Source organism: Rhinichthys klamathensis, unplaced genomic scaffold (assembly GCF_029890125.1).
Source record: "Rhinichthys klamathensis goyatoka isolate OS25496 unplaced genomic scaffold, OSU_Roscu_1.1 h1tg000925l_1, whole genome shotgun sequence".
Classification (NCBI taxonomy): domain Eukaryota; kingdom Metazoa; phylum Chordata; class Actinopteri; order Cypriniformes; family Leuciscidae; genus Rhinichthys; species Rhinichthys klamathensis.
In genome coordinates, this window is record NW_026607258.1 from 484,085 (window position 1) to 503,249 (window position 19,165).

General features: G+C 37.2%; 2 protein-coding genes across 2 annotated transcripts in view; one reads left to right on the forward strand and one right to left on the reverse strand.

Annotated features, from left to right (window-relative positions):
* Positions 1 to 1,467: 1,467 nt before the first annotated feature.
* vps26bl (vacuolar protein sorting 26 homolog B, like) lies at positions 1,468 to 6,569 on the reverse strand. The gene is made up of 6 exons (XM_056244128.1): positions 6,107 to 6,569; positions 4,690 to 4,846; positions 4,377 to 4,541; positions 4,052 to 4,227; positions 2,228 to 2,370; positions 1,468 to 2,052 (listed from the first exon to the last, which is right to left on the reverse strand). Exons 1-6 carry the CDS (start codon positions 6,327 to 6,329, stop codon positions 1,918 to 1,920), a joined length of 999 nt encoding a protein of 332 aa, XP_056100103.1. The 5' UTR covers positions 6,330 to 6,569; the 3' UTR covers positions 1,468 to 1,917.
* Positions 6,570 to 7,856: 1,287 nt separating this feature from the next.
* The window catches only part of foxo1b (forkhead box O1 b), a 28,077-nt gene continuing 16,768 nt past the window's right edge, over positions 7,857 to 19,165 (forward strand). The window contains exon 1 of the mRNA XM_056244129.1: positions 7,857 to 8,615. Within this exon, the coding sequence (XP_056100104.1) occupies positions 8,061 to 8,615 (555 nt within the window). The 5' untranslated portion in view covers positions 7,857 to 8,060. The remainder of the gene's footprint in view (positions 8,616 to 19,165) is intronic.

The window sequence follows — 19,165 nt, forward strand, 5'->3', positions numbered from 1 at the left end:
TCAGCAAAGAGATGCTTTAGATTTGTGAAACAGACAGCAGAGGTATCACTTACTGTACACATCAGTGACGGGCCTTGTCATCTTTTCGTTTGACACCAAAAGCAAGGGTTCTTTTCATGCCATATATATATATATATAAAAAAAGGCATTTTAGCAAACAATATTCCAAGCCTATTGTGTTTTATCAATGTCACAATCATTTTTCAGATCTAGATCTCAGTTTATATTCATTCCCTGACACAAGGATCTTTTATTTTCTTACTTTAGTGAATGGAAGTACTAACAAAAGACCAATATTGTGAATTTGCAGTCTCAAAGAAGGCAGCTCATCATGAGATGATTCATCCTGGTTTTTCGGACGGATAAACACCCCCAACGGTCCTAACATGACAAGAAATAATCACAACAGTGAGAGCCACTAACAAAGCACTGCTCTGAAAGGCAGCCGTAATAAACCTTGGTCAGGTTAGAAGCCATATTAAATTTAACGCAGGTGAAAACGAGGCTGTGAGGGATAGATTTACAGTCTTTACAATTGCACGCACTGTCTAAAGGTATTAGATCAAGACATTTTGTCAGCCGAACAATCGGATTGATATTAAACAACTGTACAATTCATTGAACTCACTGTAATTCTATCCCTCGCAGCCTGTTTTCATTGCTGTCAAAAATTAAATATGGCACTTCCCTGACTGAGGTCTATGGGCCTGCAGTTTCAAAATGGGTGTGCAATCACTTCCAGGACAAGTGTTAATGCTTCTGCTTCATCCTGATCACTTTATCAGCATTTGCTAAGTTGCACTGGTATGGTCAAAGATTGCAGGTCATATATTGGTTAGTAAAAGGTTAGAGCAATGACGTAATATGAGAGCTGATCTCCAGTGTTGGTAAGAAAAAAAAAAGAAAAAAAATGAGAACAAAATAAGACTTCTAGATTTCTGAATTCTAGAAATTATTCACTGACAGGAATTAAAGAACATTAAACGTCAAAACAGCCTGTGACAACGTAGTAACACTTTAAAATATGGTTGTTCAATAGTTAACCTTATTGTAAAGTGTTACCCAAGAAATTTCAACCAACAACGTCAAACATTTTGGTTTCCCATAACCAAACCACAACAGCAATAATACTGAATTCAATTTCATTTTTTTTCCCTACATTTTAAAACATGGCAAGGAGCTGTCAATACAAACCAGCAGACTTTAAAATAAAATGCAGGTGCATTTCAGTTCAGCTACATACTTGTAGGGAAATTAATTTGGTTTGTTAGTTGAATCTAAACAGAAATGTGTGATTAATTTGAGGCTGATATGGAGTTTAGGGTTCCTCCTGAGACACTAAAATTACATTGGCAAAAACCCTGAAGTGCTTATAATTTATCTTCGGGAATGGAAACAAAACGTAAAAAGGCATGTATTGGTAAGCATACTGTATATTAAAAAAAATCACTAAAATTATGAATTAGTTGCAATGTATATGTTATGAAAGAAGAAATCTACAATAACAAAACATTCAATACAGAATTTTAAAAAGGCTGGTAAAGGAAGATAGAGATGGAATGTGTTTGTGTCGTCTAGATGGACTGCTGAAATGCTTCAATTAAATATACGGTCAATAAATCAATTAATTCCAGGGTGGCGGACAAAAAAAGTAAACAATCTCAGAGGAACTGCCAGGAAGAATTTGTAAATATCAAATCATGTTTTTTGGAATCAGTGTTTTTGCTTTTCCACATTCATCCCTTTTTTAAAAGCTACTTAAGAACTTGTTGATCATAAACTGTAATGTTTAGGAATGCGAAATATCATGTTTACGTTGCTCAATCTATTTTGGGAGCACACGCCTTCTTTAAATCCATGCACACACACTCTCTCTAACACATACACACATGAGATGATTAGCTGACATGGTTAGGTTTAGTTGCTGTCCTCTTTAGCTTGAGAGAGTGCTTTCTCTGAGCTTGCCGAGCCCTCGAAGCGCTGGGAGGCGATGGCAGCCTGATGGGACATGCTCTTCCTCACAATGTCTCCCTTCCTCCATAGTGTAATCTCCTATGAATCCACAAAGGATGATTAATAAATAACACAAAATAGATCATGTTCTAAACAATTAATGATTATTTCACCATTGCTAGGGAAACAAGTATGAATCCTTAAACACAAAATGCATAACTTGTGGAATTGTTTTCGTATTTAGTTTCCTATTTTTCATTTATTTAACACCAACCTGTTGTTTGAAGTAACGTCGCTCTTCTTCATCAATGAGTACGAGATTCAGGTAATAACGAACAGAGAATTTCTTATTAATGTCCCTCATGGTGGGCGTCATCTCGTACCCAGCCAGAAAAAGACGGATGGGGATGGATTCACCTAAAGCCATTAAAGATCAAATTCAAATTCAGTATACTTTATTTCAAGTCAGTTGTAAACATGCTTCACATTAAAGGTGCAGTAAGCGGTTCCTGAGAAACACTTGATATTTGAAATCAACCCAATCAAACACACCCCTCCTTTCATTGCTCCGCCCCCAAAATGCACAAACACGCAATGCAAGAGTGGATGTCCTTCATCATAGTTGAAGTGAAACAAAATAACAACGAAAAGATCCAAAAAATGAACAGAGTGCACAAAAGTATATACAAGCACAAGTAGCTCCAGACAAACAATGACACTCTAAACTGTCCTGTTTCTATAGCTAACATTACAACAACAGCATATCTTGGCAAAACCAATGTTACTCACGTATGGAGCAGAAACAGCGCAGCCTCTGCATCCGTTTTCAGGCCTTCCCGCCTACGACGCTCCAGTGCTGGAAAGCTTTTCTAATTTTATTGTGGGTCCTAAAGCTCTTGCCTAATCATAGCCCTTCTTTTCCCCATGATATTCCTCTGACCTTTTCTTTTTTTGTAATGTCTCTCTTTCTACAGTCTTTCTTAAAATCTCCCTCACTCTCCTCCCCCCATCATGAGTGTAAATGCCCCCTACTGCTGATTGGCTACAAGTGTGTTGTGGTGCTCAGTCTGATCCACTTTCAGCAGCGTTTATCAGAAATTGCTTACTGCACATTTGATCCAGTAGAAACTTCATCTTTATAAATTTAAGTTACCATCAGGGGGTGTTAAAGGAAAAGTTTACCCAAAAATAAAAATGATCCCATAATGTACTCACCCTCAAGCCATTCTAGGTGTATATGACTTCCTTTTTTCAGCCAAACACAATCGGAGTTATATTTAATAGTATCCTGGCTCTTCCCAGTTTTGTAATGGCATTGAATAGTGCCTGAGTTTTTGAAGCTTCAAAAAGCACATCCATCCAACATAAAAGCAATCCATACAACTCCAGTGGGTTAAAGGGATAGTTCACCCAAAAATTCTGTCATCATTTACTCACCCTCAAGTTGTTCCAAACCTATATACATTTCTTTGTTCTGCTAAACACAAAGGAAGATATTTTGAAGTATATGGGTAACCAAATTTTTGTTTTTTTCATATTTATTTTTTTCTATACCATGGAAGGCAATGGTGCTCCACAATTGTTTGGTTACCCATAATCTTCAAAATACATTATTTTGTGTTCAGTAGAACAAAGAAATGTATACAGATTTTGGAACAACTTGAGGGTGAGTAAATAATGACAGAATTTTCATTTTTGGGTGAAATATCCCTTTAAAAAATGCCTTCTGAAGCCAAGCCATGAGTTTTTGTAAGAAAAAAACTCTCTCATGAACACGCATACGACCACTGCTGGAAGCCAGTGATTATAGTTTATAAAGTTTTAAATATGGAGATTTTCCTTACAAAAACCAATCGCTTCACTTCAGAAGGCCTTTATTAAGCCCTTGGAGTTGTATGGATTAATTTTTTGATGGATGAATGCTCTTTTTGGAGCTTCAAAAGCTTGGGCACTATTCAATGCCATTACAAAACTGGGAAGAGCCAGGATATTATTTAATATAACTCTGATTGTGTTTGGCTGAAAGAAGAAAGTCATATACTCATAGGATCGCAAATAAAAATGTGTGTGATCTATTACTTTAAGAATTGTTTCATACCTCGGACAGGTGCTCCATCCATAATCTCGTATTTTGCAATGGTGTCATTTTCATGGTACACATTTGGCCCTGTCCCTGTTGTCTCCCGTTTAATAATATCAATTTCCATGTGTTTGATCTTAATTCGCACCAATAGGAAATAGATCTTCCCCACAATCACATCTTTGAGATGATACCTGCCATTTTCAAGATTTTTAGGAGGGGAAAAAACAGGGGAAAATGCAAAAAAAATATGACAAATATGAATTTTATTGAACTATTTTAACATTTACAAATCATCTAAGACATAAAAACCTCCCATCCTCTGGCTGTTTTTCAGACTTACTTCGACTTGTTGTACTCAAACTCAATGTGCAGACAGTCCTCAATTCCCACTTCCATCTTTATGGAGGAGTTGAGTTCTGGATATGTACTGAGTGTGTGCACTACGATGTCCATCTCTTTGCAGATGTCATTCAGTCTCCTGCTGATGGTTGCCCGCAGGAAATAGCTGAGGGAAAAAATGAGAGTTTATAATAAAATCATTTAAAAAAAATATATATATATATATAAAGTCTATCAAATAAATGTACAACATATTGTTGTGTGAGCTCACATACACAATCTTTACTGAACTACACAATGACAGGAACACATACCGTAGTTTTACATTCTGGCCTGTGTAAGACTCGTACGGTTTCTCCACATGTGTGAACTCAAAATCAAAGGTCTGAGATTGAGCCATTTCTCCAGGCCGAGCTAAATCCTTTACCAGAGAGACAAACTCATGATGGTTTCCTCTGTCATAGTACAATTCTACAAGGAAAATTAACAAGACACCGGAGAGAAAATGTGATAATAAATTAGCATATTTTGTTTGTGCATTCTGTTTATTCTTTCAAATTAGAACAATTCTTTAATGGTTTGAGTTTGTTTGGTTTGGAACAACATGAGGGTGAGCAAATGTTTGGGTGAATTAACCCTTTTAAATACAATAAATATAAGGATGTATAAATATCTGGGAAAACATTTGACATTTTCTATACATCCAGGAAACTTAACATTTCTTTGTGATGCTTCAAGGGTATATACTGTATGGCTTTAAATAGAGTGTTAAATTAGAACAAGGAGTAACAATCATGGTTTAGGGAAACTGTTCATTACTGAAAATAAAAACAGGATCCATTGCTTGTGGCAAGCATCCAGAGGTGTGGTTTCTATACCGCCTTTTTTACTAGAGATAGGAAGTCGACTCACTTCGGAGAATCGGTTCTTTTGAACAATCAGATTCAAAGAACAGGCTAAAAAGCAATTAAATGATTATGAGTAGCACATATTGCTGCCCATAATGGGTTTTAATTATAAGGGTTTTTCTTTATTTTGTATTTAGCGATGAATACAACAATAGTTCCCATTTCAATTTGTTGTATTCATGATTCAGCTAATATTGTGCTATTTATTTAGAACCTAAATATAATTTGCAAATACATTAAATAAAACTAAATTTCATTTACTTTTCTTAGCTGAAAAGTGTTAATACAATTTATTTAACTATTTAATTGTAACATTTCTGGTTTTTGGCTATTAAACATCTATTCGCCTCAACGGTTCTCGATTAATTACGGAAAATGCCTAAACAGGACGGTTCTCGGATCAACAGGTCGGTGAGCAACGAGTTGTTGGATGAATGCAGAATAGCATACTAGTGTTTAATCTTTTCCTTTAGAATAAAGATATCGAGGAGCGATCTCAGAACGATTCGGTCCGAATCGTGAAGGAATCATTAAGACCTGTTTTGTGAACCGGTTCGTTCGATTCACTGAAAATATTCATCTCGAAAGAACGATTCGATCACGAATCAACTTTCGTTAATGTGTCATATGTCACGAGACAAGGTTTTTGTAATTTGACACTTCAGCATTTCTAATGCTTCAGTCTGAATCCCCTTTATAAAACTTACATGTAAAAAAAAAAACATGCAAACAAACACAGATGTAAATGTTGTATTGAGCGGTAACATTACAGCACATTCGTTACGTCATCAAGCATCGCTCGTTCATATTACGTTGCACTTACCGATTTGCCCGATAAATTCTATTTTGATCCCTTGATGCTCGAGCCTCTTCCCTGGGTTTTTCAGGGTTACATTGACTTTCCCAGAGACTGTCTCCCCGTCGTAAAACAGAAAGTATTTGTCCTTTTTCCCGTCCTCTGTTTTGTGCTCGGCCTTTTTTCTCGTCTCGGCATCATTTAAAACTACGTCAATTTCAGCACTTTGTCCGAAACTGAAGAAGCTCATCCCGACACCTTGTGCTGGACTGGAATCCTTTTGTATTCTAACACCTGGTCCAATTCCACATCAATACAATTGCGTCCTCTTTACAGCTAGCTGCTTTATCTTCTGCAATGCATGTACGCTTATAATATACTGTTTAAAATTCAATTTTGCTAACTCTTCATATGGCTCCTGTATTACTACCTGCGATGGATTTTCAGCAATGTACAAACAGACACAGGCTTCAGAAATGATTTTACTTCCGGGATAGTCCACGTAAATATTTTTTTCAAAATAAAGGTCTTATAGAGACTATTGAAATCAAATGTAACATATCGAATTGAATTTATCAAAGGGCAATTGTACGACTGATTAATTGTATTGAGAATTTAAATGCTTTTAGTTTTTTTAATAATTTGTTGCACACAAAATGTTATTTAATAACTTATGTTATATTTAAAACTTGGTGTCACTGCCATGTAGTTATTGTCTCCCTCTAGTGAGTAACTTTGATAGGCTCTGCATGAGCACCGGTTACACACACACACACACACACACACACACACACATATATATTTGACTTTGCCACATGTATGCTTCGTTGAAAACATAAAGTATCTTATTACAAATATAGGAAGTCCAACAAGATACACTATAGACTGTTTGACAGGCGAATAAGTGCCAAATGGTTTATAAATCTCACTGCACTCTGCCTTTTAAATCTTGATGAAAGGACCGCTTTCAAAGCCTATTAACAAAATATATTAAACTGGTGATTATTTGATATTATAAAACTAAAAAAGTGAATGGAAAGCTAAACTGTGGTCAAATTCTTTCATGGCAGTCATAATCCTCTGTAAATCATGTTTAACTGAAATTTAGGAAAAGCCATTTTAACATTTATTTTCTTTAAAACTAGTATCTATTTGTGTTACTAGTAGGCTACATACTTTAATTAAAAGTAAATAATCCAATTCTGACTAGTATCTTTTTCAATTTCACTAACAACTATATTATTCCAATATCTATTCAGTTAGTCTCTAGAACTTATTTATTTGATTGGCTACTAGTACTTATTCCTTTGCCGATAATGACAAGTATCTATCCCACTGTTACTGTTAATGAATTGCTCATTTTTGCCACTGAATCATATGAGGATCTATTGCTCAGATATCAACTATTCACTAGTGAAATAAGAAATGTTTCTATTAACAACTGGGATAGATACGATATATCTGGAATGGATACATAATGACTAACTAGTCACTAGAAATAAGTACATCTAATGAACATATGCTATAGTTATAGCCTAGTGAAATTGAAAATAGATACTGTCACTATTGAATAACTCTTAATAAGAGTAACATAAAATAGATAGTACTTTGTAGAAACAGCCTGCCACAGGGATAAACTGGAGTAGCGTGGGTTATGCAAACGTAATCTCTGTTTACCTTTTGAATACGCGCTTGTGATTGGCTGACGCGGCTCTCACTCCCGCTGTGGGCGTGGCCAGGTCACTCTACTCTAAAACGCGCTGCTCCCTGAAAGCGCTTCATAACAGTCATTTCATTTAAAACCGCGCTAGGCATGGTACGATTCACACATCGCTGAGTTATACAGTGCTATCAGACACAGGGCTTCATTGTCAGTCAGATATGATCATGTGCGATTGTTAGTGTTAGCAAACTAGACAAAATCTTCACTGCACTTATCATCTGTTTAAGGACAGTCAGCTGACTTGGATTTGATTTTGGGATGGCAGAAGCGCAGCAACAGCTGGTTGACATCGACCCGGATTTCGAGCCTCTCTCCCGTCCGCGCTCATGCACCTGGCCTCTGCACCGACCGGAATTCAGCGAGCCGGGGAGCTCGAACACGTCCTCCCCGGCACCGTCCGTCAAGCAGGAGCAAGGTATCGTGGACTTTATTAACAGCCTAAGTTTACTAGAAGAGACCGAGGACTACCAGGAGGAGAAACCCGTCCTTTTGAACGACTTCCACTGCCAGGACACCTGCGTTCATCCCCAGCAACAGCATCCCCAGCAGCCGAATCCCCAGCTGACGCACCCGCAACAGGTGCCGCCGCTCCCCGCCCCTGCCAGCAGCTCCAGCCCTGCAGCGGCCCAGAGGAAGAGCAGCTCGTCTCGTAGGAACGCGTGGGGGAATATGTCATACGCTGATCTCATCACCAAGGCGATCGAGAGCTCCCCCGAGAAGCGGCTCACCCTGTCTCAGATCTACGAGTGGATGGTGAAGAGCGTGCCTTACTTCAAAGATAAGGGCGACAGCAACAGCTCAGCCGGCTGGAAGGTAATGGCTCACCGAGGCCAAGCAGAAACGTGATTAAAAGTAGCATTGGATGCTCATATGTGCATAAGTACAGAATACTTGATTTAAACACACACTCGCATCTATACAACTATTTTGTAGACCGAAAGCATCCCTTTGATGTGAAGTGTCCATTAAAGTATTACATTTTATTAATGATAAGATCGTCAACTCAAAGCATGAACCATTTAAAGTGTGTTTCAAAGTAATTGAAGGGATTCAATTATAGCCTATGTATTGATTATCATTTCATGTATAAATCTAACAAGATTATTATTCATTTAATTTTTTTGAAAGTGTATTTCAGCTGACTTATGCAATTGGTTTTACCTTAATTTAAATATTTTTTTTGACAGAGGTCCTGGGTGGGCCTGACCAAAATAACCCATGCAACCACCCACAACTGTCTGGCCCGCCTTATATTTTAGAGGCTTTGTTTGGTGAATTTAATTGAGTTAAATCTTTTTGACTTGACTGTGAATGTTTTTTGACTAGCTAATTAAGGTGTTACCACATGAAACCCATGTTTAGGTAACTTTTTTTTCCAATGTAGGCCCCTAAAAAATGTTTAGTGTAGTATATGACTAACAATTAGCCCTCAAATGCGTAGTTGTGGATTCCCTCTCAGAGCAAATAAATGACATGCGGTTTGTTATGGAATGTGAGGCTCGAAAAAGAGCTCACAGTGTTCAGAAGAATGCATAACATCCCAGTATCAGCTGCACATGATGCCAGTTCAGTTAAATCGTTGTTTAATTTCCTTGACCGAAAAGCTTGTGGTTTGTCTTTCTGCCGTCAACCTGACGTACATAGAGGGTTAAATGATAAATCTTACAAATTGCACGCGCTCATGTAAAAAAAAAAAAAAATCACCCTCATGTTGTTCCAAACTCCATATGACCTTTTCTGTTGTTTCTGTGAAACACAAATATAGAACATTTGTTTTTCATGCTGGTACTGAAGCTTACAAGCTTAAAAAAATATGCAAAACCACCATTAAAAAGTATCATAAACACGAAAAGAGTGGCCATTAAAGTATTTAAAGTGTATACTTTTTGTGAGTACATATTTTGTGCGAACTGTCCCTTTAATTTAGTAATTTATCTAGTAATGTGAGGAGGGACTGTGGTCATTTTCATTGGTTGTAACTCATGTGACCTATTGTACTAGGCTAGCACTCATGCAGAGGTATATAGTAAGTTTGGGGATGTGACGACACATTTTTAAAGCTTCTCTTTAAGGTGCCTGATAACTATTTTGAGTCCAAGAGGGCTGCCATGAGTGAGGTGGAGCAAACAGAGAGTGGTTTCAGTGTTGAAAGAGTCTTTGTCAACCTGTCATTTATCTCTAGAGCACTTGTTCCTGTCTCTGATTCACCCCTCCATACAAGCCACTTTTGTTTCTTTGCTTGTTCTGTGCGTAAATGGAAATACAAATCCTTACCGTCACACATGTCAGGGCCTCCTCCCATCACTGAGCTAAAAATACCGGCAGGATTACCTGTCATTACAGGGAGACACAATTACCTGAAAGGTGTGGTCCGCCCCCCTCCTCACCGCCATTGGCTCTACACGCCATGGCAAAACATTGTCTGGGCTCATCCACCTGTGTGACATCATAGTTTCAGCATTCCAGTCACTCATTGGATGTTTGTACTGTTGGACTGTTCTTTATCATCATAGTGTGTACATACCTGAGACTGGAAAAGTTTTCTGCTTCCTCTCCCAGTAGATTCCCGTCTGCGACGGTCCCATTAACATAGTAAAACCTGAACACCAAAATAAGGGGTTTGCTGTTGCTTTTATTACTCTGTCATATGATTATACTTTTTTTTTTTTTTTTTGCTGGCCCAGTCAGGACATTAGTTTAGATATGTATGGAAGCTTATTTCCACCACAGAATAAAACATTTAAAAAGATAATTGCGACTTTTTATCTCACAATTGCGAGTTTACATCTCGAAATTCTGACTTTATTTCTCAGAATTGCGTGATATAAAGTCGCAATTGCGAGATTCTAAACTCAGAATTGCGAGAAATACTAAACTTTCAATTCTGACTTTCAATTGATATCAATTGCGTGATACAGGTCGCAATTGCGAGATTCTAAACTCACAATTGTGAGAAATAAACGTTCAATTCTGACTTTTTTCTCAGAATTGCTTTCTTGCAATTCTGACTTTATTACACGCAATTGGGAGATATAAAGTCAGAATTGTGAGATATAAACTCGCAATTGCAAGAAAAAAAAGTCAGAATTGAAAGTTTATATCTCGCAGTTCTGAGAAATAAAGTCAGAATTGCGAGATGAGTTTATTTCTCACAATTGCAAGTTTATATCTCACAATTCTGACTTTATAACATGCAGTTGCGACTTTGTATCATGCATTTCTGAGATAAAAAGTCAGAATTGCGAGATTACCTTTTTTTTATTCTGTGGCGGAAACAAGCTTCCATAAACAGATGCTTGCCAGACAAATTATTCTTGCAATTGGGATAAAACGTCATCTTTGTTTGTCAGTTGGATACCATGGTGACATTTAAATCAGAATCATTTGCAACAAGAAAAAAATAAGTTTGAAAGACATTAAAGCTGCATCTGACAATGTAAATGTATATTGACAAATATAAGCTAGAACTGTATGCAAACTGATCTCTTTTGTTCAGTATTTTTTTGTTCAAGCCAAGCCATGAATTTGAATGTAAAAGCTAGGTCAAGGAGATTGAAGTGAAAATACTCCAGTCCCCTGCAGTTCAAATGTCTCCGGGTTTAAAGGTCATGCCACCAAATTTGTGGAGCATGTCATGGGAGTCCATGTTCATACCCTCAAAGTCAAAGTGAAATAATGAGAATAGTGTTTAGACTCATTTTATGAGGTTCTGGCACACAGTACAGTATGCTGTTTCTTAACTCTCTTGTGTCTTTAAACATGCATACCATTGTTAGTCAAATGCACATGCACATACAGGTAGAATTCAATGTGGGTCAGTTTTGTACCTCCCAAGTGCCCTCATAACCACCATTACTTTAAAAATGGCATGTATTTTCTATTTCGCAGCCTTAGCAGTCTGCACCCAGAGCTAGAGATGTATTTATGTGTCTGTGGTATAGTGATACTATCTTGTGTGCACTGCAGACCTACTGTAGCTCGTCTTTTTGTAATTGAAAACATGCTTTACCATTCATAACATTTTTCTTTCACTTGTCATTTTTACCATTCAATTCCGTTCATAATGTCATTAACAGCTCTAAGAGTTACTCTTCCGAATTAATAAATGAACTCATGTGGTTTTCATTAAGTTATTTTAGAAAAAACATGCTTTTCTCATTCTCACTTCCCCCTCTTTCTCAGGCTTTTAAAAAGGTTTAACTCTGAGCCCTATTTACAGCACACGAACCCAGTTACCTCTAACATCCTTTGAAGTTTACCATAGGTCTTTCACCTTTCCCACTAACACACACACACACACACACACACGCATGCACAAACATGCAAGCTATACATTTGTACGATAGTGTTTCCAGGCCATTTCAAGGCATACACAATATTTGTTCAAGCTTATCTTGAGCAGATACTAATTTCTATTCTCGTTTGTCGGTCAGTAAGTTTCGCCTGTAGGCTTACTAGGCACTGATTCTCCAAAACTAGTCACTTTTGACCTGTTTGTGGATTCAAAGTGTGCATTACCTAGTTTTAAAATCAAAATTCAAGAATTTTACATTTCAGTTCTACAGTTTGTGAAACTCTGGGACAGATTCTTAGAATTGATCTGATAGATAAATGGCAGTACTTGCAGGTGAAGTGTGCAGAGGTTGAAGTTTGTGGTTTGTAGATGATACCTGCTCTACATGGGTAGTGCGTAATTAGCATTGTGCAAGGTGCAGCAAGATTGAGGAACATTCTGCTCTTTTTTTCACACACACTCAAATTGAAAGAGAGAAAGGAAAGGGTGGAAAGGGTTCAAAATGAAATGAAAGCACATGCAGCGCTGATTGTACCACAGACGCATGAAAGACTTCATCGCTGTGGCTTGGTGCAGACTTTGGCTCTGTGTGTATGTGGCTTTTAATCTAGAGCTACATCGGTGTGCATGCATGGGACAGTAGCGTGACAAAAAAGTTACACGTGAAAACCCTCTGAACTCATCAGATATCAGGAAAAAAGTCCCCAAACTGAAATGTCAAATGACGACAACCGGATGTCTGCGTCAAAGGTGTGATGCAGAAAAAGTGTGCTATGCAGTCACCTTGAACAATTGAGAAGTTATTAAATTCTGTACTTTCAGTGTTGGCACCAAAAATAATAATGAATAATGGGGGATTTAATACATTGACAGAATTGTTGTATTGGAGTAGCATTGGACAAATTTATTGGTAATGATTTGGATTGAATTAAAGTTTAAATTAAAGGGACATTTAGGTGAAATTAAGCTGATTTATTTGAATGGGTTTTCGTAGGTGAGATCACATTTGTAGTGGAAAACTGAATTTGAATTGAAATGATTTTTCATTGAATTGCACTGAGGTGTAGCATTCCTGCAGGTAAGAAAGAAGCATGGAAGCCTACAGCGTCCTTTGTGATGAAGACACAGAAATAGGTACTGTATGAGATAGACAGGAATTTACCCTTTAGCTTGCCAGAGACATTCCTAAAAAAAACTTGTTTGCGCTTGCTACGGAAAGACATATGCATTTTAGCTGGAAGCATTCCCTGGACTTATCTGAGCTGAAGTCATGCCAACTTTCGATAATTATTCTAGAAAGCAAGACAATAAGGCATTTGTGTTATGTCAGAGCCATACCACAAGAAATCACACCAAAGACCTCTCACTGCGCTTTTTCTTACCACAAAAGACCAAACAACAACAAGTCTCTCAACCTCTTTTTAGGACAAATTATTTTTGGAAAGCAATTAATTCATTCGGAGAATGAGTTCAGAGATAATTTCTATATGAAAAGTTAGTTTATATTTCCATTTCGTCTTGACACATTGTACTTTTATATTTTTTTCTTGTTTTATTTATTTAACAAGTTTAAAATAATAATTCATATTTTTGAAAGAAGTCTCTTAAGCTGACCAAGGTTGCATTTATTTGATCAAACATGCAGTAAAATTGTGAAATATCATTACAATTTAACAGACCTGTTTTCTATTTTAATTTATTTAAAAATGTGATTTATTCCTGTGATGACAAAGCTGAATTTTCAGCGTCATCCAGTCTTCAGAGTCACATAAATAGATATATTTAATAACAATATAAATGTCTTTACTGTCACGTTTGATCAGTTTAATTGCTAAATAAAAGTATTATATATATATATATTTTATTATAAATATATTATATTGCCCCAAACTTTTGAATGGTAGTGCATCACAGTTTCCATAAAAATATTAAGCAGCAAAAACTGTTTTCAAGATTGATCAAAATAAGGACCATTATTAAAAATTGAGCAGCAAATCAGCATATTAGAATGAGTTCTGAAGGATTGTGTGACATTAAAGACGATGCTGAGCTTTGCCATCACAGGAATAAATTACATTTTAAAATATATTAAAATAGAAAACTTAAAATATATATATACACACACACACACACTGTGCATATATATGTGTCTGTGTGTGTGTGTAATGTTCTTTTTTATTTGATTTTTTTAATGTGTTATAGACAAATATATAAAAACACTGTGCGAAGATTGTTCAGTACAGCTGTGTAGTCATTCAAAGTGTGTGTCTTCAAAAGGTCAACAACATCCAGACAGTGGTAAACCTCCACATCTTGTTTCCAGCTCCTGTCAGTCATATAGAAGAACGCAACGTATTGGCGTCATGTCTATAGTGTTGGAGGTACCATGGGAGGTCTGAATTGTTGTTAAAGCACAGCTACGCCCTCCAGAGTATATATATGCTCTGTGTTCCCATTTCTGTCTAAAAATTCTCACACATAGGACTCTGCCTAAATCCAAGAGAGTTCAGAGGCATGTAGGGTCACTAAAGGGCAGCTGAGGGTATTTTGTAGGCCCCACTGTGCTCCAGCCTTACTGCACAATCACAGGAGGTGACAACAACTCTCCAGCATTGAGGAGAGAAGGAGGAGGAGGAATAGAAGGGGAAGGGGGTTACTAGGGAAAAGCGTCAAACATCCTCCATTCCTGAGCACTGCGCTCATTTCCATCTTCGCGTGTTCCTTAAAGCATTTCCTCTGCGTTCCATGTGTTTACAGAGGGACATCAGTGAAGTTGGCTTGAACCTCTTAATTTTCTTGTTTGTATTTGTAACATCAACATTGTGCCATGTTTCTGATGCCAAACATCCATGTTGTCATGCTTAACAGTCATTTGGAACTCCCCCAAATGACTGTTAAGGAACCCCCCCCCCCCCCTGTCCCTGTGTGTGTTTCACTTTTAAAAGCACTAAGACATCAGAAAGAATGTGAGATCGTTGATTCAACATTAATTGCTGACATTGAAACTAATTCAATGTTAAATCAATGATTTAGCAGGAATTGATTTTATCCTTAAAGATTTGATTGGATCATCATGGGTGTGATTATTCAGAATGTTTCCTATTGTGTTTCATAGAAGAAAATCAAATGGGTTTGAAATGACTTAAGGATGATCATTTTTCATTTTTCGAACCTAAAAATATTTTAAAAGCATTGTTTTCTATATGACTCGAAACTTTCCTGTCCCTCTGAATTTCTCCAAGAGTTGTCCAGTGCTGCTGTATCCGTGTCTCTCTGTTACAGAGATGCAGTATCTTGAAAGCCGCTCTCTCTGAGAAAACACTGATGAATGACTTCCCCTGTTTTATTTTCTACCACTAATCATTCTCAGCATTGATTAGACTTCTGAGTCCATGTCCTTCCTGTGTATGTTCAGAGAATGCCTGCACAAAATGTTTCCATTTTCATAAATAGGGGATTATTAGTGGAAATATTAGTTGTTTACCTAAAGTTTGTATTTCTTTTCCTTGTGGAGACATACAGGGATGTGAATATACATTATGCATATTTGAAATTATTTATATTATATTTTTAAAATAATATTATATAAAAAAAATACAAAATACAATTGTATGGGCAGTTAGAATTGTTAGGGATGTATGTATACTGTATATATATACATTTTTTGATCCTGCCTACTATCTTATCATATCTGCCCCAAAGGGATCTCATTAAAACCATGGCTAAATCAAACATGACCCTTTTCTCTTCCCTCTGTGAGAGCAGTGATATCCTTTTCCTTTAATGTAAAACTTCTGCCGCTACTGAAGCTTTGTCATGTTGAGGCCAGTGGCTCTTTTGGAACCTTTGGCTTGAGGTTATTTTTGCACTTTCCTGTAAAAACAGTGCACACGTCTACCACAATGAGTGATGATGCGTTTCCTGCTGAGTGGCTGGAAAATAGCGACATTCCCTCCCCTGAAACACACACACAGAGACACAGGCACACTCACCCTGGCCAGGGAGACGGGGGGCACCAGAGTTTGACATCAGAACTCGTCGTCAGCCTGTCTGGTTTATTCCAGAATACAGACTTGACTCTGCTGTACAGTATGAAGCAGTTTTGCCATACTCTAAAAGCACATGGAAATTGATGATAATGCTAACTCCCACTGAATCAAATTTTCTAAAACTCAAAAATGAGTCTGGAAAAAAATTAGGTCGAACGTCATGTTTTTAATGGTCAATGCGTAGGCCTGCACAGATTTCTGTGTGCTTTCTTCTTTGCTTTTTTTGCACTGATTGAGCTGAGAGTCATACACGCTTATTGGTCGCTGAACTCGTTATCAGATTAACTACAATATTTACTAACTGAAGAGAAGAGATGGAGGATGAATAGATTTTTGTGAATGATGTGCATGTGATGTTCTGTGGAGATTTTTCTGAGAGAAACAATATTCTTCTTGAGGTAATGTAGGATCAGACTTGATTTATCCATGGGATTTGATTAAATCATGAATGGTAGGCAGCGATATGATTGGTTATAATTACTTTTCCCCACCCACTCGGCCTTGGTCACATCAGCAGAAAAGGGAAGTTGTTTTAAGTGCCCGGAAAACTAAATAATTGAAAAATTTAGTTATCGAATTTATGTGAAATCTGGGATATCGCAAACAATGGGGAATAGAAACCAAAGATTGGTAATCATATCTGTAAAAGTCCTTACCTGATCATTCGTAGAAGCTCTTTAAAAACGGGTCACTTTATATTTCAAGTTGTCTTTACATAAAACGTGTTTGGTATTGGGGTGGAGAACGAGAGACAGAGGGACAGGAGGAGTGTTATTCTTTACACCGTCTCACAATAACACACACGCCCCTGCAGGCCTCTGGGGGCCATTTGATGGAGGGGGCTCCGCATCCTGTAACACACACATGTACACGTGCAAACGCGCACTCATAACATAAACACAAACGCACACACCCACAAAGACACTTTTGCTCCCATATACATGCACACAAAGGCCAGGTGCTTGTCTTCAGAGGGTGTTCCCTCAGAAGGGGGTCCCTGTGCTCCGTTTCTTGCTTTCTTTCTCTCTCAGGGGAGTGGATACCGGTGGGCAGAAAGACCCATAATGCTTGGCGCCTTACTGGAAGTATGTGTTTTTCTCAGTGGCTTGTGACATGAAGCGTTACCACACGTGCAGTATGCCAACTGACACCGGCACGGCTTAACATACGTCTCTCTTTTCTCAAGATTGACATACCATTGAGTGGCAAAAAAAGCCTACATCTGAATTTCTCAAAAGCATTTTTCATTCACCGTGAGGGTTAGAGGAAGTAAGTGGGCATTTGTTGATGTGGGAAAGCTGTGATAAAGAGATGTATGTGTGTGAGAGAGTGTTTGAGCACTCTTTTTCTGTTTGCGGGAAAAAAGCTAGAGATGAAAAGAGTGTAGATAAGGCATGCTCACATGACCTTGGCCTGGCTGTGTATGTCCATTCCTCTTCCTCTTCAAAAATGTGATGTCACTTCCTGTAAATATCCTTGGCTTAAAGATTTTTTTATTGAACTGTTGCCTACACACACACACACATATGCTACATTTCAAAAGTTTGAAGTTGGTAAGATTCTTTGAAAGAGGTCTCTTATGCTAACCAAGGCTGCTTTTATTTGATCAAAAAATTTAAATATTATTATTACAAACTATTAAAAACTATTTTTTTATTTTAAAAATGTAATTTATTCCTAAAAAAATATTAAAATAAATAATTGCTAATTATTATTTTTTGTTTAAATTAATACAATTTCACTGTTTTATTGTATTTTTTATCAAGCCTTGGTGAGCATAAGAGACTTCTTTTAAAGAATCTTACCGACTCTTTTGAAACTTTTGAAATGTAGTTTAGTATTTGAGCAAGTTATTATTACTACAATCAAAATACGTTAAAAATCAGAGTGAACCCCAAATATGCATAAGCAAAAATGTAAAGTGATTGTTCACCCCAAAATTAAAACTGCCGAACAAAACATTTGAGACATTCTTTAAAAATATCATCTTTAATGTTACACAAAAGAACAAAATGATGGCAGAATTTTCATTTTAGAGTAAACTGTGACTACAGTAATTAAGCATCATGTGTGTGTACCTACTTAACTATATTTTGGGGACAAATTTGTACCCAGAAGTGACCAAAAACTCCCTTTAGGGACGTTCCCATTTGTAAATCTGGTATAAAAATAAAGTAATTAAAGGCTTTTTAAAATGTAAATATGCTGAAAGTTTTCTGTTATGGGTAGGTTTAGGGGTATAGGGTTAGTGGAAGAGGATAAAATGTAGTTTGTACAGTATAAAAACCATTACGTCTATGGAATGTCTCCATTTAGATAGCTAAGTAAACGCGTGTGTGTGTGTGTGTACAGGTTTATATTACACAAGGAAAAATAACCTACATTGTCGGGACCAGCCAGCCAGCGGTCCCGAGTATGTGTGTGTGTTTTGACTTGGAGTGGTACAGTGCAGGGGGTCTCTGTGTGTGTGACACTGGTATGTGAAGCATGCTGGCTCTTTGTATTACGTTAAGTATGGTTTACTGTAATTACTCCTCCCTGGGCCCCAATGTATGCATGCAACCCTGGAAGCTATATTAAAGTTAGCGAAATGGATTGTTTACCCAAAAATGAAAATTCATATTCTTAGCCTTGTTATTTTAAATCCGCATGACTTTCTTTCTTCAGTGGAGCACAAAAGGAGTTGTTTTCCAGAATGTCCATGCGCTCTTTTTCCATACAATGTAAGTAAATGGATATTAGGACTGTTGAGCTACAAAAAAATGTCAGCTCACTTATCTTCACTGTGCATTCAAGCATATATTCTATAGATTGTATAATTTCAAGATTTAAAGAATAAACAGAATGGTGTGACTTTAGATTTGTAAAAGTATTCTACATAAGACACTAGCAGAAAGCGAAAACAGCAGAAGGACTGAATGAAAATGCAAATGTACTCTCTAGCAGTAGGTGCCGCTTATGGAACAACAGCGATTTCGTTTTCTTGTTTACCGCTGTACACAAAGCAGCACTACGCTTAT

Bases quoted from the DNA above. Each gene is read 5' to 3' on its own strand.
- vps26bl (XM_056244128.1), bottom strand. From the start codon at position 6,329: ATGAGCTTCTTCAGTTTCGGACAAAGTGCTGAAATTGACGTAGTTTTA. The intron at 4,847-6,106 runs GTAAGTGCAACG...TTTTCCTTGTAG, and splicing joins AGAATTTATCGGGCAAATCG to AATTGTACTATGACAGAGGA. The intron at 2,371-4,051 runs GTATGAAACAAT...TAATGGCTTTAG, and splicing joins GGATGGAGCACCTGTCCGAG to GTGAATCCATCCCCATCCGT.